The 25973-nt window shown below is 36.4% G+C and overlaps 1 protein-coding gene across 9 annotated transcripts in view; it reads left to right on the top strand.

Annotated features, from left to right (window-relative positions):
* Positions 1–25973, top strand: part of LOC109612281 (uncharacterized) — a 518415-nt gene that overhangs the window by 139604 nt on the left and 352838 nt on the right. For all 9 annotated transcript variants that reach the window (XM_059129591.1, XM_059129597.1, XM_059129594.1 and 6 more), the window contains exon 3: positions 1970–3328. In XM_059129591.1, coding sequence (XP_058985574.1) covers positions 2293–3328 — 1036 coding nt within the window. In that variant the 5' untranslated portion in view covers positions 1970–2292. The remainder of the gene's footprint in view (positions 1–1969; positions 3329–25973) is intronic.

Here is a 25973-nt window from a genome sequence, read left to right as displayed (position 1 = left end):
ATACGAGCGGAGAGCGACCATCGGCTATTATGGCGGCCCACACCATCACCATGGCCGGCGCTTGATTTCTGGTGGCACATTTTTAGCTGACCTCTTTGGCAAGTGAACACGATCATTTTGTTTGCTTGTTTACAAACTGCTGGACAACGATTTTTTTCTCATCGGAAAAAAACCAAATTAGGCAGTTCACCACTTTCGGCCAAGCGAAGCAACTCTTTAGCTCTTTTAAGCCTATTTTCTTTCTTTTGCGGTGTAATTTCTTGCACTTTTTGGAATTTCAATGGCTCATTAATTTTTCAATATTTGCCGAATGGTAATTAGTGATATGTTCAGCTCACGAGCCATTTTTTTGCTGAGAGAATCTTTGAAATAAGTTTTCTTAATGAATTCATGAACAACACGATTGATTGATCTGAGAATCCTTCGAAAATATTAAAAAAAAAGGTAAATCTGAAAACAAAAATTAAGATAATCCTTGAAATACTTTTTCTCAAAAAAAAAATCCACGATAATTTGTTTGGAGAGTCCATGATTGGTTGACTTGATAACCTTTAGAAAATATTTTCGAAAAAAAAAAAAAAAAAAATGATTAACTGAAAACAAAAATTTAGATGTTTCTTGATAGACTTTTTCTTAAAAATCCAAAGTTGCTTTCCGAGTCCATGGAAAGAATTAGTCTTCAAAAGTAATTATTCTTAATAAGATCTTAAAAGATATTAACGCAACGCGATCGATTGCTCGGAGAGTCCTTGAAAAAATTTGCTTTGTATAGATTTAATTTAGAGCATACAAATATTCCTTAAAAACCCCCCATTGGGGTTCCTTAAAATGTTCTTGAAAAATAAACTAATGCTTGCTCTAAACGTTCTTTAAAATATTCCTAATAAAGTTCACGATTGGCCTTGATTTGTTATTCTGAGACTCCTTACAAATATTATTAAAAAATCTACGATTTGCTGCCTTGAGAGTCCTAGCAAAAACAAACTCTTCAACGCTCCACAATTATTTGTTCTGTGGGTGCACAAGTAGTTGATGTAAAAGCCCTTGAAAAAGGGAGTCCTTCGAGGACACAAAAATATTCGTAAAAAATCTTTGAATGGTTGCTCCGTGAGTCCTTAATAAAATCTCTAAATACCTCAAGTGTGATTTTTAAAAATCCACAAATGGTTGCTCTGGGGATCTTTGAACAAAATTTTCTTCAAGTCTTTAAAAAAAGAAATATTTTCAAATTTACGATTGTGGCCTTGAAAGACCCTGAAAAATATATTTAAAAATTTAACAGTATGGCGGGGAGCCTGTAATGAAAATAATTTTAACAAAGCTGCGACGATGATTCATCTAGTGCCAGAAAGATGGTATTGATATTTTTGAAAAAAAAAAAAAAAAAAAACAGTAGCCATTTCCAAAAAGGCAAAAGATTTGCTGCCCTGAGAGTCCTAGCAAAAACAAATTCTTCAACGCTCCGCAATTATTTGTTCTGTGGTTCCACAATTAGTTTATGTAAAAGTCCTTGAAAAGGGAGTCACAAAAATATTCGTAAAAAATCTTTGAATTGTTGCAATCTTGAATTGTTGAGTCCTTAATAAAATCTCTAAAGTATGATTTTTTAAAATCACAAAATGGTTGCTCTGAGAATCTTTGAACTAAATTTTCTTGAAGTCTTTAAAAAAAATTATTTTCAAATTTACGATTGTGGCCTTGAAAGACCCTGAAACATATTATTAAAAATTTAACACTATGGCGGGGAGCCTATTATGAAAATAATTTTAACAAAGCTGCGACTATGATTCATTTAGTGCCAGAAAGATGGTATTGATATTTTTGAAAAAAAAAAAAAAACAGCAGGCATTTCCAAAAAGGAAAAAAGTTTTACACAATTCTAACTTTAAAACATAAATTTTTCCAGTCAAAATTTTTATGCCTTTTATTTTACATACTCATAAAAAATATTCATTTATATAACTTTCAGGTGGTCACACAATTCCCATTTGGATCCGCAATGAATTTCGTGGAAGAAACCGTATACTAAAGAAGAAGAAGAAACATATCAGCTGGCCAAAAAAAAAAGAAGAAACAGGCGAACGATAAAACCAACGAACAAACCCTATATCCTATCCCGACAATATTTTGTTATTTTTTCCGGCCTTTTCATAATTTTTATTTTGTGAAAATCCACGAAAACCCAGAAAGAAAGTCAAACGAAGGAACAATTTTCATGCACAGAGGCACGCGCGCTCACACACACAAACATAGCTATTTGTGTTGTGTCCCATTGCTAAATGACGTATTCTGATGGTATTGACTGTACGGCGATTAAAAATGGAAGCTTGGCAATTTTATACAAATACAAATATAAACAAAATCAAATTAATGCCAGACCAACAGCAGCAACAGCAGAAGCAGCAGCAGAAAAGTCAATATCAACAAAGGATAGTGAAACAGAAGCCGAAGCAACATCCCATCCAGCATCAGCATGTGGAACACGGGGCGGCATTGTTTTTGGAGGAATATCAACAGCGACAAGAACTAAATCAGCGCCTGCAGCATCAGCAGCCACAGCAGCAGCAGCAGAGTTATCAGCAATTGAGAGAAAAAATCCCACAACGTCCACATGCCGAAAATCACATTTTTATAACAAACGTAAATCAGAATTGCTTAACTGCCTCCAGTCTTGTTGTGAACAAACAAAACCAAAAAACAATATCGGCCACGGCGGATTCAACGGACGACTGTTGCCCAGCCATACCAATACTACCAATAACAACAGCAGCAACGGCTACAGGACCAACAACAACCGCAACAACATCAGCATTGATTCCAGCTCAGTCAACAGTATGTCAGCCCAAATGCAAACAAACAACAGCCGGAGTAAAAACAACAACAGTAGCACGAGCAGTGGAATCCTTGTTGGTTATGTGCCGCCATCAGCAACAGTATCAGCATCATCGTCATCATCAGAATCAGCATCAGCATCAACAACAACAACATTCTCAATATCAAACAGAAAATCTGAATTTGAAACAGTATCCCCAGCAAAGGCCTCAAAAGCAGTCTCTTGTAGAGCATCAACAAAAACCCCATCACCAGCAACAGCATCAGCATCAAGAAAAACAACAACACCAGAAACAGCGTTACCAACATTGTCAAGACTACCACCTGCCATCGTTGTATTCGAATCGAAACAGCTCAAACAGCAGCAGCAAATCAAAAAATCTGAGAAAAAGCCTGTACAGCACCATGATGGAACAACTGCTGGTGATTGGCTCTTTATTGATCGCATTAAGCGTTCGTGTGGCCGGCGACGAATCTCAGGATTTCCAAAAGAACAGTAAGTACCGTTCTCCTTTTCACACCTAGCCATGATGCAAAACAATTACTTTTGATTTAATGGACCACAAAAAGATAACAAAAGGTGATATAGGATGTTATTTATGGGGTTATGTGAGACAGGGTTTTTTATACCCTACACCACAAGGTGGTCAGGGTATTATGTCTTTGTGCATTTGTTTGTAACAGGCAAAAGGAAACGAGATAGACCCACAGTTCCTTTTGATGATCTGCGTAGAATCACATTCTCAGTCGATTTATGTATGTCCGTCCGTCTGACCATGTATTCTTGTGAACAAAATGCAGGTCGCATTCATTATCCGATTGAGATGAAATTTTGCAAACAACATTTGTTTGGCCCAAGGACGAACCCTATTGAAATTGGAGATGATCGGTAAAAATTTAGATATAGCTCCCATATATATCTTCGTCCGATTTGCCTTTTATTGTGCACCAAACGTTTAATATCAGCCCGAATAGTATGGAATTTTGCATATACAACCAAATTAGGCCTGAAAATAAGTATGCCAAAATTGATCGAAATCGGTTCAGATATAACTATAGCTTCCATATATATTGTTCATCCGATTTGTTATTTTTGTCCTCCGCAGCCGTAATATGCACTCTGTAACAACAATATTTGGGGAAGTATATCAAATACAGCTCAGAAATACATTTGCTTAATTTTATCGAGATCGGTTCAGATTTGCATGTAGCTCCCATATATATCTTCGTCCGATTTACTTTGATTATGCACCAAACGTCTAATATTTGCCCAAATGGGATGGAATTTGGCACTTACGACCGAATTGAGTCTACAAGTAAATATGTCAAATTTTGTGAAGATCGGTTCAGATATTGCTATAGCACCCACATATATACTGTTCATCCCATTTATTATAATTGTTACCCACAGCCATAATATGCACTTCCTAACAACGATATTCAGGGAAATTCATCAAATACAGCTCAGAAATATCTTTGTCAAATTTTATCGAGATCGGTTCCGATTTGGATATAGCTCCCATTTATATCTTTATCCGATTTGAAATTAATTTTGCACCAAATGGGCAATACAAGTCCTAATTTAAAAGATATAAATGCTTCGGCATATTTAGTCCTTTGAACTTTAAATTATAATTATAATCATAGCGTGTATTAGTGAATTCTCCCATAAACACTTTTAATTGTTATGCGCAGCTCTACTAAATTAGCGAAGTGGTGTAGGGTATCATAAAGTCGGCTCCGCCCGACTTTAAAACTTTCTTTACTGGTTGTTAAACTAAATTGAGGCGTTGTAGGCAAATAAAAGAAATAAAAAACGCACGGAAGACATGAGTAACCCCTCCACCTAATAGGTCTTCCGGCGCCATTCTTAAGTCATGGAAGTCCTATAAAGATATTTCTCTACAAAGAACACTTGTAATAGATTTTATCTCCAAAGAATACATGCATGGGATGTTCTGTGCATCGAACACCTTTGGGAAATATTTTATCCTTTTCTCCCTGAAATCTCAGCTCTCCATATAAGACTCAAAATGTTAGCTTTAAGGATATCCTTAAAACGTTTTTACTGAGCCTTCTCTCCATACAGGATTTTAAAATGGTCTTCTCTCCATAAGAGACTAGTAAAAATTTAGTCCCATACAGGGTGTTTAAGATCATTTAAGACATCAGTAGGTCTATTAAGATTATTCTATCAATAGACAAGTAAAATAGTAGCTATGTTCGACCGGGCTTTTTTAATAACATCCACCGTTTGGAAAGACTTGAAAATTTTCAAAATATTACGAAAAATGTCATTACATCTATATTCGATGGTTATACGAAGACGTGGACCTGCTAAAATATTTTTTTGTCATAGACTGTAGTACGCATAAGATCTGCAAATATGAAATTTGAAGTAATTCCGGCTAATAATGTCGCTAAAATAATCAAAATACCGAATAAAGGGAGATACCGTTATATGGGGGCTATACGAAGACTTAGACATGCATACGAAATTTTTAGGCATAGGCTGTAATTCCCATTACAAACTTCGTATACGAAATTTGAAACTATTCGAGTGAATAATGTCGATAAAATCATCAAAATACCCAATATCAGGAGGTACTGTTATATGGGGGCTATATGAAAACATGCACCGACATGCCCGATTTTCGAACTTAACCTGCCTACTAGAATAATACACATATGTGCAAAATTTTAGCCTTGTACCTCAATACGTTCGAAAGATAGTTTGGTTACAACCGACAGTCGGACAGACAACGGCTATCGCTTAATCGTCTTAGTATTGCGCTGATCCAGAATATATATACTTTAGGGTCTACCATGAATATTTCGAGGAGAAATGGGATGGTGTTGGGTATAAAAAGGGTAAAGATTCTTAAATCCAAGAATACCTCCATGGGGTCTCCTCTTTGCATTGACGCTCATCAATTTAGGATATTTCCCACTGAAGGCCTTTCGTTGGTCTTTTCTTAACAAACGTCCTGTAAAGAGTGTTCTCTTTAGAAAAAGAGCTTCAACGAGTCTATAGTCCCTAGAAGAGAGTCCTTACCTTTGCTTTTCTGTCTATATGTGTTGCCTTCTTGATCCTAGTATTTTTCTTTCGTATTTATTACCACATAAGCAACAATTTCTGATTCCGAATCCAAGAATTTACCCAGCAAAACTTTTGCAATTACATAAACAAACAATGGCCAGAAAACCACAAATATGACCTCTCAAGGTATTCGGTAATTATAAAACTGACAAACTAACCACAGATTTTGGAATTACTCATGTGGTTGGATTACTAATTTCTGTTCGTTGTGAGAATTTTCTGTTGGGCCAGAAAATAAAAGTTTTGTCTTTTTTGCCCCTCCCAAAAAAAAAAAAAAAAAAACTAATCACAACAAATTCTTGTTCCAATTATCTGCAAGTCAAGAACATTTTTCAGGCAAAGTATTATTTGTCTTGGTTGGTGGAATGGGTGATGAGGGAGGTAGAGATGGGTGGTTATCTTTGCTGATTTCAAAGTAAACAATTTCGAATTAAGAAAACCCAAAAACCATCAAAGAACATGTTACTTGTAGTGCAATGGGAGGAGGTGCCATTTTGGAAGAGGTATGGAGTGGGTCATAGTTTACCTAGCCTGAACATAAAGTTAAACAATGACCAGTAATCCAAATACGAAATACGACTACGAAAAAGTCAAATACCAACACATTTAGATAACAATGGTAGTTAACTACTGTAAATTTCAAGAAGAACAGCACGACCTCAAACAGCAGCAAAGAAATTGGGGAACTTCGTTAATCGACCATAATTTACCTGGCCATCTTGGCTAGCATAGTTCATTGCTTCGCTCTTTGGTTTGTTGTTCCAACTTACAATTTTATTTACTTATAATAGAGTCTTCTACATTCTACACTAAGCCAAGTTGTGGCTGAGGTGGCGGTAGTACTGGTACGTGTTGGCTCCCAAGAAAGTTAGCATTCCTTGGCCGGACAGTAAGGAGGTTAAATTCCACCAAAATACCAGAAAAATGTAAAGCATTGATGAAGGTAAGCGTGTGAGTGTGTGTGTGAGTACACCATGGCATGGTCCCATGGCTGAGCATAAAACACCATTTATCATGCCATTCAAAAGGAGCAACAACAGAAACGGCTTAAACCAAACTTCAAGTCATAAATAAACTCAACATTTACCATACCTACACATACACCTATATATTCGTTCAGTCCGACTATGTAAGGAGTCCGACTAGCTGGCTGGCTGGCTGGCTGGCTGGCTGACTGGCTGGCTAGCTATTTGTAAAATGTGAATACGATAACAAAACGAAAATATGACATTTAGACCCAAGTGCCTCATTGGCACTTAATCATGTTGAAATATATTTTGCAAATTTCCTCAACGAAATGTGCAATACTTACCGAATCCTTGACTGCAGTACGAAAGAAGCCTTGTTTGCCAGAGCCACCAAGAAAAAGCCATAACATTATTTTACTTGGTTTCCCAGAATTTGCATATTTTATTCCAGTAACTACTGGTACTGGTATACCTCCATCGTTCCCCTGCAAATCGCCATATTTCCAGGAACGGTTGACCATCCAACCATCCTGCTCCAAATCGACTTTGTTTTTATATGTAGATTGATGCATTCATTCAGTGGCTTCGTTGCCTGCCATAGATTCATTTGAAACCACAGATTTTTGGTCAGCCAGGTCTGTTTTTCGAAGTTCCTACCGTTTTTTTTTTGGTGGATGTTGTTGTTTGCCTACTTTACGGATTTCAGCGCGAATGGAAATGATTTGTTTTTCTTCAGATTTCTTCCACAACAACTTTGTTTTCCATCGAGACACACGGATTGTGGTTAAAAAAGCAAGAGATTGAGTTGTGAATTTGTTGGTCGAATGGATGGACGTGCATTCGCAAGAAATGTTATTGGTTTGATTTATGGTTATTTAAAGAGGCTTTATCCTTGTTGTGATTCGGAATGAAATTTAAAACACAGGAACAGTAATTTAAAGTTTTTATCTTGATTTTTGGAAAATTGGAAGAATTCAAAATCACCAGAGACTTTCAAAATATCTTCTTCGTATAGAAGAACACTCAAAATCATTTGAGTTTCCAAATTTCAAATAATCTCCAGTATAACAGCTAGATATAGAAAATATACAAGGGCTTCTGTATACAGATGACCTTCAAAATATGTTCTTCCTATGAAATATCATTAATATATTTTCTTTATATAGAAGACCGTTAAATTATCTTTATCTATAGAAAACCGTCAAAAGGTTTACTCAGTGTTAAAGACAAAAATTCTTCCTATAGAAGACATTTAAAATATGTCTTCCTATTAAAGACCACCACAAGGTCTCCAGTGTAAAGAAAGTATTTTCATGTATTTTTATACAGGACTATCTTTCTGATTATGGAGACGTCCTAGAAGAGCTGTCCTGTTAATTACACCTCTAAAGGGTTTCCATTTATAGGAGAATAATGACCTTTGTCTATAGAAGTCCTTAAAAAGGATTTCTGGATGTAAAAGTCTCTCAAAATCTATTTAATCTGAGTAATACCCACATAAGTTCTTCAATCTGTTGAAAAAGACTATACGGTTTAAGACGGACCTCTAAAAGGGACATGGTCTATAGAAGACCTCTATATATAATATAGACTATAATATGACGGTTTTAGACCTCATGTCTCTTTGGTACGAAATTTACCGAAGGATATATAACATAAAGGGACTTATTTAATCAAAGTTTATTTCCGAACGGTTTGTCAAACCTTTGAAAAGATCAATATCTTCTAATCGGATAATATTTCGCTTTGTAAGAGTAATAAGCCTTCAAAATATGGTCTGCAAATCTTTCAGTAGAAATGTTTTACATTGGTGCTCAGGAATCCAAAGCAAAAAAAAAAACATAAACAAGAAAAAATGCTATAAGTTCGGCCGGTCCGAACTTTGAATACCGCCCATCGTTTGAAACGAATTTGGAAATTTTCAAAAAAAAAAAAAATAATAATAAGTAAAATCTGTTAAAATTAAAAAATACCGAATGTAGCCTTTTTTTTATTCAATATTCAAATGCGAAGCTTGAATAAAATCGGTGAATAAATTAGCTCATACCGATTATAGGGAGGAACCATTATATGGGGGCTATACCAAATACCTGAACCTAGACATACAATTTTCAGTCATAGGCTATATTATCCATTACGAACTTAAATACCAAATTTAAAATATTTCCGGTGAATAATGGCGCTAAAATCATCAAAATACCGAATATATGTAGGTACCGTTATATTGGGGCTAGCGGACGAAGACGTGGACCTGCACTGACAATTGTCTCTCATAGACTGTAGTATCCATTACGAACCTTAAGTACGAAATTTGTTACAATTCCGATGAATAATGTCGCACAAATCATATAAATACCGAGTATTGGGTGGTACCGTCATATGGGGTCTATACGAGGACGTGGACCTGCATACGAATTTTTTCCATAAATTGTAGTAACCATTACGATCTCCCAATACGAAATTTGAAATAATTTCCGTAAATAATGTCGCTGAAATTAAAAATACGGAATATCAGGAGGTACCGTTATATGGGGACTATTCGAAGACGTGGACCTGCATGGACAATTTTCTGTCACAGCCTGTAGTATCCATTACGAACTTCAAATGCCGAAGCTGAAAAAAATCCAGTTAATAATGTCATGCCAATTTTTCAATACCAAAAGTCCTGCAGACATAATATACATTTGAGAAACATTTCAGCCTACTTTATTTCGTTCGGAAGCTAGAGTAATTTCCGAAGGCGAAGAAACGGACGACATCGCTAAATAAAAATAGACTTTTATGCTGATCAAGAATATATATACTTTGTGGGGTCTAAAATGTATATTTCGAGGTGTTACAAATGAAATGACATACTATGGTGGGGCAGCTAAGTTCAGGTGGGCCGAACTTTGAATACCCTCCACCATTTGGAAGGAACTTGAAAAATGTCAACGAATTCCTGGGCTATACGAAGCCATGGACCTGTATACAAAATTTATTGTCATAAACTGTGGCATACATTACAAACTAAAAATACGAAATTTGAAATAATTCCGGAGATCGCTAGATCGTCTTAGAATTTTAGGGTCTATGATAAATATTTCGAGAAATTAAAATCGGAATGACAATGTTAATAATTCCTCCATACAATGGTTATTTTTGGTTATTTTTGATTTTCATGATAACATGTTTATCAATCTATAAAAAATTTACTGAATTTCTAGCACTCTCCCACGTCATACCCTGTAATTTCCACCAAAAAAAAAACTACTTTCGACAGTTTTGGATACTTGAGCTTTTTCACATTTTTTTTTTTTGTTTATAAATCCTTCTAACCTAGATTTATTGTAGAGATTTGTTGTTGCTGTGCCCTGTCCATTTTGGTTGGTAAACATACTCTCTCTCTCTCAGACACACACACACAAACCATACAGAAACGCTAAATCCTTGGCGTTCAAGAGCAAGAAACAAAAAAAAAAAAAAAAAAAAAAAAAAACAAAATTATGGGCAAACAAAAACTAAGTTTTTTCCCTCGATTTTGGAGTTCAAGTCACTTATGCTCACAAAAGTTTTTGGGGGCAAGGAGAGAGGGAGAAAAATTTATTCATTTCATATGGTTCAATACAACAACACACCACTATAACATTACTCCACGAATATCCTTGATACATGGAATCCCCTTCGGCATAAAATGTAGAGTTTTTTCTTTCTTTGTTGAATTATTTCAGTTTTTCTGGAAATCTCAACTTTTTTTCTGAGACCAGGAAGAGGGTATACGGCTTTCAAAATAAGCTTTATAATCTTAAAATACTTGCTCGTGAATCAAATGTAATCAGACAGGGGGCAAAAACTTTGGCTAGATTTTTGCACATTTGGCAAAAAAAAAAAAGAAAAGATTTACGAATTACTGTGATCTATGTACGAGTATCTCCAAATGTGTAGCGCCATTGATTTTATCGATGAATTTTATTTATCTACAAATTTTCCTTCAAGTTGTTTGGACATTCTTCATTTTATTTTTTTCCTCGCTCCCAACTATTTCTTTGAACTCCTTCGATTTCCCTGGAAATTCATTTTTTTTTTTGTCATTCTTTGCATGGCAAATGATGTATGACTCGCCGGCAGAATTCCAGGCAGACCCAGCGTCCTCATCATCAGCGGGAGTTAAAAGTTAAGCAAACCCTTGTAACAAAAAATATTCTCTATAACTATAAAAATAGAAAAAACGACATGCTGAAGATGATTCTGCTGCTACTTCGTTCGTTCATTCCAGGATATTTTCCTGGTGTTTCTTTTGAAAATTGTTTCTGGCTTGGCATCGAGACTGCCACCATGTCGTCACTGTTGAAAATCAGCGAATTGTCATTATGAAAATGACACATGTGTCGCTTGCATTCAAAATGATGCTTTATGTTTTCCCCCCACAGGCGGCAGCCGGAACACAAAAGGCAATAATAGAAAAGCCAAAGTTAGAGCAGTCAGTCAGTCAAGCAGGCAGGCAGGCAAGCCGTCAGCGAGTGAACAGCTAACAGCAGTGTGGAGCAGCCAAGAAACTAAAGACCCATTAGCTTTTATTCATGACAATAACAAAAACAGCAGCAACGGCAACAATAACAAAGAGCATTGTATAACGAAGGCAATGGGGAATCTCAAAGAATAGAAATCACATGCACAAATAAACACACACACACGCATACACACAAACAATAAACATATTTAAACTCCACACTTGCCAGCCCCAGCTGGGGTTGAGGGGGAGCAAAACAACATTAAATAACTAAACTAAACTAAAAATGGAAATAATCTGTGATGCACTTAAAATGCAGCTAGAAAATCTCTTAAGGAAATCTCAGCAGCTGCTGTAGCTGTGTAAGTGTGTGTGTGTTTGTTTTTATATGTATGGGAGCACGTACATATATGTGCAACAACACATCAGCAAAGATTTTAAAAAGGAAATCTAACCATTCAAGGCGAATGGCAATAATATGGCATGGCATAGTAATAGACTTGAATATGCATAGATGTTTATATGTCACTCGCTGACGTGATGACATACTAATACAGTGGTTCCTATGGTTAAGGTAGGGATTTTACTCCGCCATATGGTATATGACATATTAAACATACGGTAAAGTATAGATGGGAGATCTTATAGTGAAAATATTGAATGCAACAAGTAAGAAGTAAAAAAGGTGTAAGTTCGGCCAGGCCGAACCTTGAATACCCTTCACCATTCGGAACGAATTTGGCAAATTTTCAAAAAATAGATACCGTTAAAAATACGATGACGTTGACCTGCGTAGGCAACTTTAATCATAATACTCAAATATGAAAGTTGAAAAAAAATCGGTGAATAATGTTGCTGTATGGGGCCATAAAGCGTGACCAAAACGTGGACCTGCACAGACAATTTTCTGTCATAGGCTGTAGTACAGGGTTGCCCATATTCGGCGGACCCGATGACTTTTTGGGCCCATTCCAATCGACTAGGCTTGTCCGCAGGCAACATTCTTTGCGTCAATTGAATTTTGTACGGGAACAAATGCAAATCAATGCGAATAATCCGTTGTAAAGTGGACCGAGCCATGCCCAACTGCTGAGAACGGCGTTTTTGGGATGTTCTTGGGGACCTCTCAACACTGGCTCGTACGGCAGCGATATTCTCGGCCGATCGCCTTGGTCGACTTTTATATGGCCTCTTCGGATTAGAAAGAGCCTTACCAGTCGAAAATTTTTCGTATAAACGCTTAATGGTGTTCTTAGAACGCGCACTTCTCACATTTTTTATTGTTTTAAAAGCACGTTGAGTTTTCACAATTGACTTCTTGTAAATTTCAACTATTTCAGAGCGCTCGCGTGGCGTGTATTGGTTCATGGTAAAAATCTGCTTGGACTGACGCTTCAAACGCGGTATGTCATTAAGTGATGTGACATCTCTGTCAAAAGTTATGGCGTTGCCAGATGGGTCCGTCGAATATGGGCAACTCTGTATACATGACTAACTTCAAATACTAAATTTAAAAAAATTCCGGTAAATAATGTCGCTAAAATTATCAAAATACCGAATATCGGGAGGTACCGTTATATAGGGTCTATACGAAGACGTGGATCTGCGCAGACAATATTGTGTCATAGACTGTAGTCTTCATTACGAACTTCAAATACCAAATTTGAAACAATTCCAGTGAACAATGTCCCTAATATCGTCACAGTACCGAATATCGGGAGGTACAGTTATATGATGGCTATACAGATATGTGGATCTGCACAGACAATTTTCTCTCACAAGCTGTAGTATTCGTTACGAACCTCAAATACCAAATTTGTAACAATTCCGGTGAATAATGTCGCTAAAATCATCAAAATACCGAATATCGGGAGGTACCGTTGTATGAGAGCTATACGAAGGCGTGGACCTGCACTGACTACTTTTTTTCTTACAGGCTGTAGTATCCGTTACGAACTTCAATTACTAAATTTTAAACAATTCCCGTAAATAATGTCACTAAAATCATGGAAATACCGAATGTCGGGATGTACCGTTATATGGCGGCTATAACTTGGACTGATATATCTCATATTCAATACCAACCATCCAAGACATAATGCAAAATGTTCTGCCAAATTTTGAAGCTCTACGTCAAATAATGTGGGCTGTATCGTGATTTCAACAGACAGACGGACATCGTTAAATCGAATTTTATGCTGATCATGAATATATATACTTTATGGGGTCTACGACGAATATTTATGGATGTTACAAACAGAATGACTAATTTAATATACCCTTCTTTTTAAGGTGGAGGGAATGAAAACGAGTTAAGTTATCTTATGAACCTATTATTGGGATTCCCGTATTGAAGTCACTTCCATTTTTGTCGTGTAAAATGTGTTAAAAATTTCGATGGCAACAGTTTCCCACAGGGGGGCGTGCAATGATCTGCCACAAGAGGCAGAACCCATTACAAACTTTTGAAAAAGAATTTTACACAAGCCTGTTAGAAAATGTGATATAAACTGACAAAATACAGAAAGTCTGGAGGTTCTGCTATGTGCAAGATATAGGAAAACATGGACCTATAAAGACAACATTTTGATTCCGTTAGAAATTGTTTTAAAAATAGTCCAAAATACAGAATATCCGGAGGTACCAAGGTTATACGAAAATGTGGATCTCTACAGCTAATTACCTGCTGGAGAAGGTGGTACCTATTACCAACTCCAAACTCCAGGTAATAATGTTGCAAAATAATAAATTTATCTTAATTGAAATAACCAAGAATTTAAATGACCTATTTTCCTTCAAATTCACAACCTCTGCTGTGTCTACCTCTCTCAACCACATCATTCGTTTTTAATAAATATGTCTTGGCCGAAATTCACTTAAACGATAGCATTTTTAATATGGTAACATATTTCAATAATGTCCCCTCCATTATTTTGCATAGAAAATTGGCGCCAGACACTTGACCTTCGAACATTGTTTAGAGCCAAAATATATAATAATGTTGGTCATTATGACCACAATTAATTATTATGGCTGGCAATTTATTTGCGCACATTTTTATTTTCTGGTTGATATCATAATTTTGCTAATAGAATAATATTTGCATACGAGACATTTGAAATAATTCGTAAGAGAAAGCATTTGGTTGTCGAGGTTATAATAAAACGGAAATTTTGGGTTACAATTTGTATGTTTGTTTTTTAGTGAAGTTAATAGGAACTTAAAGAATCGGGGAAAGTGGGACATTCTGAATATACAATTTTAAATGGTAAATCGTCCCATGAAATTGGTTTTTTGTTTGAAAAATATTTGAATTTTTTCAAATTTTCCGGTTATATTAAATTTTTATGGTTTTAAAGATTTTTTGTCAGACAATCCAGGAAAAAGCCATTCTATCCAAAAATCGTATGTTTTTAAGAATCGCGGATTTTTTGAGATAAAAATGATATATCGTATATGGTGTTCCTGGACACAACAACGAGGACTTTTTAATTACAATTTTAAAATTTTATTGAATGAAAGCAAAAAATGTCGGAAATAGCATCAAATTTTAGACTAACTTTAGATTTGTTCGATTTGGACACCTTTGGCACGAATTATGGCCTTCAAACGGCCAATGAAACCGTCACATGCTGCCTGAATGTTGCTCTGCGGTATTTTGGCCCATTCCCGAGGCATCCTTGCTTTCCAAAATACTCCAGACACAATAGTTCAACGGATTGGTATCCGGAAATTTTGGTGGTAATTGGGCGCTGGAAATGAAGGGAGGAACCTCATTTTGTAACCATTCTTGGGTGGCACGTGCTGAGTAGGATGGTGCTGAGTCCCGTTGGAATGTCCAAGGTCTGCGACCAAAATGTTTTCGTGCCAAAGGCTTTCGTACACCCTTCAGAATAGTTTCGCAACAATATTCGCCATATATACTGAGACTGACCATCGACTGTTATGGTGGCCCACACCATCACCATGGCCGGCGATTGGGTTCCGGTGGCCGACCGAAGGTACACATTTTCAGCTGACCTCCTTGGAAAGTAAACACGATATTTTGTTTGTTTACAAATTCCTGGACTACGAATGTTTTCTCATCGGAGAAAACCAAATTCGGCAGTTCACCACTTTCGGTCAATCGATGCAACTCTTTAGCTCTTTTGAGTCTATTTTCTTTCTGTTGCGGTGTAAGTTCTTGCACTTTTTGAAATTTCAATGGCCTTATCCCGAGCTCATTTTTCAATATTTGTCGAATGGAATATTCCTTGACGACGGGCTACGCTATCATTATCACGGTAACGAGCGATGCCACGAGACACAAACGATTTATTCATATTTAAATGCGGGAGTGCTCTAACAAAAGCCACTTGCGGTTGTCCAGCCAAATATAAAGAAATCACGCTATCCCGCTTGAATTCCATGACGTATAACTTTTTTCTGGAAAATTCTCACCAAAATGATTGTGTACGCTTTTAAACAATATTATGAGCTGTCACTGTATAAATTTTAGCAGCTGTCGGGCAAGTGGCTTAGAAATGACAGCAGTTTGAAATTTGTTGCAGTTGTTTCATCTCAACCTGTATTATAAAGCGAAAATCGTGATCATCCACGTGAATCGTGGAAAAATTTGTGAAGAAAAATATTTTCAGAAATCAGCTGATCAAAAATCGTAAGCGTTAAAGGATGTTTTTACGAAGTCCTCCTGAACAAGATTTAAGGATATTTTTAACGCAGCTTTCTTGGCCAAAAATTCTGGATTCATAAGGAGGTATTAACAAAGGTTTTCCCGAGCAAAGTTGATAATTATTTTTGGTACAGTTCACATACATTCTTTCAAGGAATTCCAGTCTTCGAACTATTTTGCACATTTTTGTTATACTTTTGTAGAATTTCCTGTTATTTTTTTATACCCTCCACCATACTGTGGAGGGTATATTAACTTTGTCATTCTGTTTGTAACTCCTCGAAATACTCATGTCAGACACAACAAAGTATATATATATTCTTGATCAGCGTAAAATTCTAAGTCGATTTAGCGATGTCCGTCTGTCTGTCTGTCCGTCTGTCTGTCTGTCCGTCTGTTGTAATAACGCTATCTTTCGAATGAATTGAGATACAAGGCTAACATTTTGCACACAGGTTTATTTTTACAGCAGGCAGGTTAAGTTCGTAAATGGGCCATGTAGGTCCACGTTTTCATATAGCCTCCATATAACGGTACCTCCCGATATTCGATATTTTGATGATGTTAGCGACATTATTCACAGGAATTGTTTCAAATTCGGTATTTGAAGTTCGAAATGGATACTACAGCCTAAGACAGAAAATTGTCTGTGCAGGTCCACGTCTTCGTATAGCCCCCATATAACTGTACCTCCCGATATTTGGTATTTTCATGATTTTAGCGACATTATTAATCGGAATTGTTCAAAATTTGGTATTTGAAGTTCGCAATGGATACTACAGCCTAAGACAGAAAATTGTCTGTTCAGGTCTACGTCTTCGTATAGCCCCCATATAACGGTACCTCCCTATATTCGGTATTTTGGTGATTTAAGCGTCTTTATTTACCAAAATTTTTTCAAATTACGCATTTAGAGTTCGTAATGGCCCCATATACCAGTACCTCCCTATATTCGGTATTTTGACGAGTTTAGGTACAATACTCACCGAAGTTGTTTGAAATGTCGTATTTGAAGTTCGTAATGGATGCTACAGAATATGACAAAAAAAAATTGTCTACGCAGGTTCAGGTCTTCCCCCAGCTCCGATATAACGGTACCTCCCTATATTCTATACTTTGATGATTTTAGCTACATTATTCGCGTTTATTTCAAGTTCCGAATTTGAATTTGGTAATGACTCATGACAAATAATGCCTGTGTGGGTCCACGTCGTATAGGCACCAATATAACGGCAATATTCGGTATTTTTAAAATTTTACCAAATTTTTTTCAGGATTTTATTTCCAAATTCGTTCCAAATGGTGGAGGGTATTCAAAGTTCGGCCCGGCCGAACTTACTGATTTTTAACTTGTTTTTTTTTTTTTTTGATTTTGGTCCCATTTTATTAGTAACCCCAAAAATCTCTCAATTTTTTGTACCTATTTCGCCTTACTTTCCATCGCCATCCCTTCGCGACCACAGTTCTAGCAATTTCACTTTAAATAAAACTAAGTGATAAAATGCTTGACTGTGTGGTGGCGTCATGCCACAGTGACTGCTATTTACAGTTTATAGTCGTAAAGGAAAAGTTGAAAAGTCATAAAAAATGATTTCCATTTTATTTCATTCAAACTTCAATCCGTTGCATTTCGGGCGAAATTGTAAATGTATGTGTGAAATCTTCAACAACGACATCGTCGGTAGTGTTGTTGTTGTTGTTGATTTTTTGATGTTGGTGCTTTAGTTAATCTTGCCGCCAGTATTCCACCAAAATAAAGAAAAAAAAAAACCAAACAGAAAAAGAAAAATGTTGAATGTTTTATATTCTCACAAAATATATGTTTCGTTTTTCGTTTTTGCATGCACAAACAGAAACCTACTTGTGGCGCAACAAATGGGGGTTTGGGTGTTTGCCCTGCAACAACAAGAATTTAAATAGGGGGAAACAACCCCATCTCACCACTTCCACACCTTCAACATTTTGGTGTTGTATTTTATTTTTTTTTTGTCTTGTTGTTGTCTTCCTTTCAATGTACATTCACTCTGTATTTGTCTGTTTTGCCCCCAAAGCCATAAAGAGTTCATCTATATCCACGGTCACAGCCACGCCACAGACAAAGCCGCATCACATTCAATACAAACTCAAATAGTCACTCACTCACACACACACACACTCGCAATAACATCGTAACATCAACATCATTATCATGATCTCATAGTCATAAACGAATGAATTTATTCATAATTTTGCATAAAAGACAAGAGAATGAGTTATGGAGGATGTGAAAAAGGAACAAGTGAAAAAAAAAACACACACACAAACACAACACAACAGGGGTGCTGAATCTCCGAGTGGGGAACCAGAGAAGAGTAGGAAGACATATTCATTCATGCACTCTGCTTTAAAATGCACTGCAAAAGTGGGTCCTTCTTTGAGTGGCATTTAAAGAGATGTGAATGAAAATTTAACACAACTGCTGAGAAATGCAAAGCCCCAGCGGATGTGGTAGTCCTTATACACATAACGTTATGTCTTATAGTCCTACATGAAGAAAAAAACAAATAAAAAATAATTAAGTTGATATCTCCAGTAAATTACCTAATAAATGGACAATAAAAAGCTTATTTCGTATAAGACAGGCTGTATTTAAAAACTGCTCACCCTGCTGAACTTTACAGTTATCAAACATAAAAAAAATTTAAAGAAGATCCCAGCAGTTACAAATGATCCAAAGTTTTGTTTTAGCAAGTAAGCTCCTTAGATTTTATCAAAGTTTCTTCTAGAGAAGCGGCGACACCCTAGACTGCCTCCTTAAAATAATTAGAGCCATTAAGCGTGAACCGTCAATAACTAAAGAAATAACCCTACAAATCCCAAATTTTATTATACTTGAAAAAAAAAAACGGTTGGAGGTCCGACGGAAAGGAAAGGAAAGGAATCACTTTCTGAGTCGATTTATGCATGTCAGTCCGTCCGTCCGTCCATGTATTTTTGTGAACAAAATGCAGGTCGGATTTATTATCTGATTGAGACGAAATTTTGCAAATAATATTTTTTTCGGCTCAAGGACGAAACCATATCTATTTTTATCCGATTTGGAGTTTAAGTCCCACAAATTCGGTTCAGATATGGCTAAAGCTCCTATATACAGAGTGGGATTAAAAAACTGCAACCAACTTCAGACTTCTGTCATTTCTAAGCCACTCGTCCGGTAGCTATTAAAATTATTCCTGTGACAGCTCATTATATTGTTTACAAACGTACAAAAGCTTTTAATGAGAATTTTCCAGAAAAAAGTTATTCCTGCTGGAATTCAAGTCTTATAATGTGATTTCTTTATATTTGGCTGGACAACCACACGTGGTTATCGCTAGAACACTCCAGCATTTAAATGTGAATAAATCTTTTGAGTCTCGTACCATCGCTCATTATCGTGATACTGGTAGCGTAGCCCGACGTCAAGGAAGTGGATGGAAGAAAACAGCAACATCAGCAGAAATGGTTCCAAAAATTAAAGAAGCGACTTGATCGAAACTCCCGTCGCAGTGGTCGAAAAATGGCTCGTGAGCTGAACATATCGCAATATTCCATTCGGCAAATATTGAAAAATGAGCTCGGGGTCAAGCCATTGAAATTCCGCAACAGAAAGAAAATAGACTTCGGCTTGGCCGAAAGTGGTGAAATGCCGTATTTGATTTTCTCCGATGAGAAAACATTCGTTGTCCAGCAGTTTGTAAACAAACAAAATGATCGTGTTTACTTGTCAAAGAGGTCCGGTGAAATTGTACACCTTCGCTTGGCCACCAGAACTCAAGCGCCGGCCATGGTGATGGTGTGGGCTGCCATAACAGCCGATGTTAGCTCTCCGCTCGTATCAATCGACCGTGGCATCAGAATAAATGCCGAATATTATCGCGAAAATATTCTGGAGGGTGTAATAAAGCCTTGGGCACGCAAACATTTTGGCCGCAGAACTTGGACATTCCAAGAGGACTCAGCAACATCGCACTCAGCACGCGCCACCCAAGAATGGTTACAAAATTAGGTCCCTCGCTTCATTTCCAGCGCACACTTGCCACCAAAATCTCCGAATATCAATCCAATAGACTATTGTGTCTGGAGTATTTTGGAAAGAAGAAAAAAAACCTCAAGCCAGCATTTCGCTGGGAAAGGGCCAAAATATCGCAAGCATTCGGGGAGTGTGTGATGGTTTCATTGGCCGTTTGAAGGCCATAATTCGTGCCAAAGGTGACCAATTCGAACAAATCTAAACTTTTTCTAAAATAAAAAAATAAAATTTAATACTATTTCCGACATTTTTACTTTGATATAAAAAAATTAAAAAAAAAAAATTGTAAAAATTATGGCGTTTGACTTTGTTGCACTTCTTTTATCTCAGCCTGTATATGTTTCGTCTGATATGGTGTTTAAGTCCCTCAAATTCGTAATATGTATTGGACAACAATGATGTTTTTTACCGAATATCTTATAGAGCTCGGATATACCTCTGCCAAATTTTATCGAGAACGGCTAAGATATGGATATAGCTCCCACATATATCTTTGATCCGATTTCAGGTTTATTGTTTAAATAATGGCTACTATCAGCCCAAACCGAGTGAATTTTCGGGACGTACGTTTCCATTTTGTGCAGCTCGGCTCCGATATATATTTTTTAATGTAATCTTTCTCCAAGTGATATCATGCTCTCTATAGCAAACTATAACTGATCTAAAGCCAAATGTTGACAGGTGGTACGATCTGCTTGAAATAAATTCTTTTGTTACGGGAGCTCTACTAAATGTACGAAGTGTTGTAGCGTATCATGCTAGTCAGCCCGCCCGACTCTTCACTTTTGCTTACTGTTTTTATACCCTACAACACTATGTGTTGGGGGTATTATAAGTTTGATTGGGCCAAAAAATATGTAACACCACGAAATATTGGTTTTCCACATAGGAAAATATATATGGATCTTCCTATCTCGCCGAGCTGAGTCGATCTAGCTGTGTCCGTCTGTCCGTCTGTCCATGTTAATTTGCAATCACTCTACAGGTCGCAATTATGGTCCGATCTTCAAGAAATTTAAAATGGAGGTGGTCAGAATAGAACCCTATTTCCTTTGGAGATGATTGCATAATATTTAGGGGTTGAAATGGACCAAAAACTGAAAAAATTCCTGATTTTGCAGTTACTCTACAGGTCGCAATTATAGACCAATCAAAGCAGAAGTTACCATGGGGCTAGAGCTTAGGGATGGGCAGAAGCCTTCAAATTTTGATGTCATCGGGTAATATTTAGTGGGTGAAATAGGCCACAGCATTTGTGTTAAATAAAAGTCAAATTTTCCATTAAACCGCGAATATTTTTAATACCGGCGAAATCACAATTAGACGAACAGGTCAATTCTGACCGTTACGTAGATGCCGATAGCAAATATATCGGTTATATATAGCGAAATATATACAATGTGTATATATAAAGGAAGGGGATGTTAGTTAGAATACTTATATCTCAAGAATGGCTAGACCGATTTTGACAAATTTTGTCAATTCAGAATGCCCTCTTGACATAAAAGTATAAAATCTAAAAAAAAAAACGCTGGATAATATGCCATTATAAAGGCCAGCCATTATAAAGGTTCACAAATAGAAACCAAAAGACACGAAATCTCTTAGGACAGCGGGTAGAATGGACCACTAATTCTGTGTGAAAAAAATACCAGCGTTACTTACATGCGATATCCGGAATACACAAAAGGCGAACTTCTGGCTTTTTTATGCTGATTTCTTTGACGAATATCGCCAAATATCGTAGACAAGCAAATCATATAGATGAGTCTAAATTTGGAGATACGGAGGGGCTTCTTGCTTTTGGAGATGATTGCAAAATATTTAGGGGTTTGAATTAACCAAAAACAGAAATGTTTTCCCAATCACACAATTGAAGCCAATCGACACGCCTGTGAAGAGAGTTAAGGACAGGGAAGAATTCTAGCAATTTGGATGACCATTGGATTATATTTAGCTGTAAAATTAACTACAACAACTGACAGTTCGACGGAGTGCATAAATATTAGGCAAATGAACCTAGTAAAAATCCTAATTTCAAAAGCGAAATCTTCCAATATGGATTTGGACATAAAGGGGCTTCTAACATATTGTAGTGTTGTAGGGTACTACATGGTCGGCCCCGCACGACTATAGACTTTGCTTACTTGTTTTAAATCCACTTTTGGTCCTTGAGGAATAAATTTTATTTTCTCGGATTCAAAATCCATTTCTGTTTTTGTTCTGCTATTTAATGATTTTTGGAACACTGTAATCTATGTTTCTAGAGAACTAAATTTTGATATCTTGTTTGTAGGTTAAAAAACCCCACTGACCTCAATACAATATTTCCCTTATATCTTCTATCCTTTTTTCGTTCTTGCTGTTTGGCAAATATTTTGTCCAGAATTTTGCAATTTTTCATAGATTCCCAATTGACTCACGTTCTCTTAAATGTGATTGCTTGCCAACACGAACTCCAAGCCATAAACTAGGTACGGCGATGCAAAAAGTATTGGTTGAGGCAGTGGCGGTGGAAAAGATGAAACGTAAGGAAACCCTGTAATATTTCAGAGATAAGGATCCCGTTACGCACTCATTCATATCAAGTGATGATGACCACTCGAACGTGACTAGTTTCCGTAGAGGAAGCTATAAGAATTATCTAACAACATCTAAGGGAAGACAACATAAAATGAGAAGAAGAAGAAATAGGGAAAATAATAAAAAAACAACAAACGAGTAAAGGAGGGAGTATAGTCGAAAGGGGTTACCAAAGGCCAGGGGACGACGATCAGTCGTTGTTAGCAGAAGGATTTTTCGTTTATGATTTGTTTTATATGTTTTTTTTTTTTTTGTTTTGTTATACTTCTACCTTTCAAAAACAAAACCAGATTCCTTCATTTTTTTTGCCATGCATTCAGGATACCCATAAAATAATTCACTTCAAGAGGAAGCAATCGAGAGAAAAATATATAAAACATGAAATAAATGCCAAAATGCCATGGCCATTGAATAACGTCGAGTTAATCCAGTGTACAACCCCCTTGTGATAAACACCTCTCCATATTCAGCACCCCCCATTCATGTTGAAGTGCGGAGAAGAAATGCTAAGAGCTAAAATGATGGAACACTCTCAAGTGTTTGGGAAAAATTATTCAGAAGCTTGTTGAAGAACACAAGCAGCCATCCATCCAGCCAGCCAGCTAGAGTTGTGTCAATGTCTACGACAAAGAGTGGGTTGATGGGGATGTTGCATTTTCTAATAGATGTTTGTTTGTTTGTAGCACAAATATATTTAAACATGAATTTTTTTGAGCATGGAGCAAGCACGGGAATTGAAAATCGATCAATATCTCATCTGTTTGATAGACCGACCACTCAAATCATGCATCTGTAGTGTTTTGAAATTTGATGCATCTACTCGAATGTGTCAGGTTGTTTTTTCCCCCTGCTTTTCCAGGGAGATTGATATTTTTTCATTATTTTATTTTGTGTTTCCTTCTTCAGAGATGGGATTTATTTTGTATTTTGAATTATGGAATTTCCAAGGAAAATAATTTGCAAATTTTAGAACCCAATATTAATAATTTGCAGTTTATGGAAATAAATAAAATATGAAATGTAATAATAGATTTTTAGTCGGTAAACATGAGAAATCAAATCATGTTTGAGTGCTTCATTGGCCCTATAAAAATAGACTTAGAAAATAGAAGAGCCATAGCAATAATAACCATCGAAGATATATTTTTATACCCTCCACCATAGTGTGGAGGGTATAGTGGACCTGTACAGGTCCATGTTTTGGTATAGTCCCCATTTAATGGTACCTCCCTATATTTTGTTGATTTTAACTACATTATTCGCCGATTTTTTTCAAGTTTAGCATTTGAATATTGTGATGATTATGACAAAGTTGTCTATGCAGGCCCATGTCGTCGTATGCTAGATCCTAATATAACGGCTACATTTGGTATTTTTAAAATTTTTACAGAATTTTTAACGGATTTTATAATTTTGAAAATTGTCAAATTCAAATTGTGGAGGGTATTCAAAGCCGAACTGACAGCTTTTTACTTGTTTACAATTCCTTGATTATTTTTTTTCCGTAAAAACTACTTTGCCACCCTCAAAGGTAAGGCAACACAAAAAAATAATTACGAAGTAACTGCAGCAGATTATGAAAGTGAACTAAACTACTAAAAAAAAACTTATAGTAAAAAAATTATTATCAAAATACCGAATGTCGGCGGGTATCGTTCTATGTGCGCTATAGGGAATCGTGGACCTAAACATTCGATGTTCTGCCTCCGGAGCTCGACCCCATTATTAACAACAAATATTAATTTTTAGACAGATTCGTGGAAAAATCATCAAAATACTGAAAATCCAGGTGTACTATTGTGTGGGGGCTATACGAAAGACGAGGATATATACATACAATGTTCCGCCACAGGAGCTAGAACCCATTACGAAAAACAAATACCAATTTTTGAAAAAAACCGTGAAAATATGTGGTACAAATCATCAAAATACCGAATATCAGGAGGTACCGTTATATGGAGGCTATACAAAAACGTTGACCTATACATACAATGTCTCGCTACCCATTGTGACCTACAAATACCGATTTTTGGAAAAATCAGTGGAAATATGTAGCACATATCATCAAAATAATATCCCGAAAATCGGGATGTACCGTTATATAGCGGCTATATCAAAACGTAGACCATTGTCAATACCAACCATCCTAGACACAATACAAATTGTTCTGCAAAATTTTGAAGTTCTACTCCAAATAATGTGTAATTTTTTGTCATAGGCTGTAGTACCCATTTCGAACTTTAAATCCGAAATTTGTTACAATTCCGGTGAATAATGTCGCTAAAATCATTAAAATATCGAATATCGGGAGGTTCCGTCATATGGGGGTTATACGAAGACGTGGACCTGCATACGAATTTTTTTCCCATAGGTTGTAGTATCCTTCAAGATCTTCTAATACGAAATTTGAAACAGTTCCGTGGATTAATGTTGCTAAAATCATTAAAATGTCGAATATCGGGAGGTACCATTATATGGGGGTATACGAAAACGTGAATATGCATAGGAAATTTTTTGGCATAGGCTATAGTACCCATTGCGAACTTTAAATACGAAATTTGTTACAATTCCGGTGAATAATGTCGAAAACTCATGAAAATATCGAGGATCGGGAGGTACCGTCATATGGGGGCTATACGAAGACGTTGACCTGCATACCTGCAAATTTTTGTCATAGGTTGTAGTACCCATCAAGATCTTCCAGTACGAAATTTGAAATGATTCCGGTGAATAATATTGGTGAAATCATCAAAATACCGACTATCGGCGGGTACCGATATATGGGGCTATACGAAGACGTCCTGCATACGATTTTTTTTTGTCACAGGCTCTAGTATCCATTATGAACTTCAAATATGAAATTTGGAATAAATCCGGAAAGTAGTGTCGCTAAAATCATGAAAATACCGAATATCGAGAGATACCGTTATATGGGGGCTATACGAAAACGTGGACCGACATGGCCCATTTACGAACTTAACCTGCCTACTGGTAAAGTATGCATGTATGCAAAATTTTAGCCTTCTATCTTAATTCGTTCGAAAGAGCGTGATTACAACAGACCGACAGACGGACATCGCCACATCGTCTGGAATTTTACGATTCAGAATATATATACCTTGTAGAGTCTATTATGAATATTTCGAAGAGCTACAAAGGGAATGCCAAATCTAATATACCCTCCATAGAATCGTGGAGGGTATAAAAAACGCTTGATATCAGCTTCAAATTTCCACCGCACATTGCCATTGACATCAGCTGTAGAATATCACACAATT

This window comes from Musca domestica, unplaced genomic scaffold, assembly GCF_030504385.1.
Source record: "Musca domestica strain aabys unplaced genomic scaffold, Musca_domestica.polishedcontigs.V.1.1 63, whole genome shotgun sequence".
NCBI lineage: Eukaryota > Metazoa > Arthropoda > Insecta > Diptera > Muscidae > Musca > Musca domestica.
The sequence above is the reverse complement of the archived record's forward strand: the minus strand, read 5'-3'. Positions and strand labels throughout refer to the sequence as shown.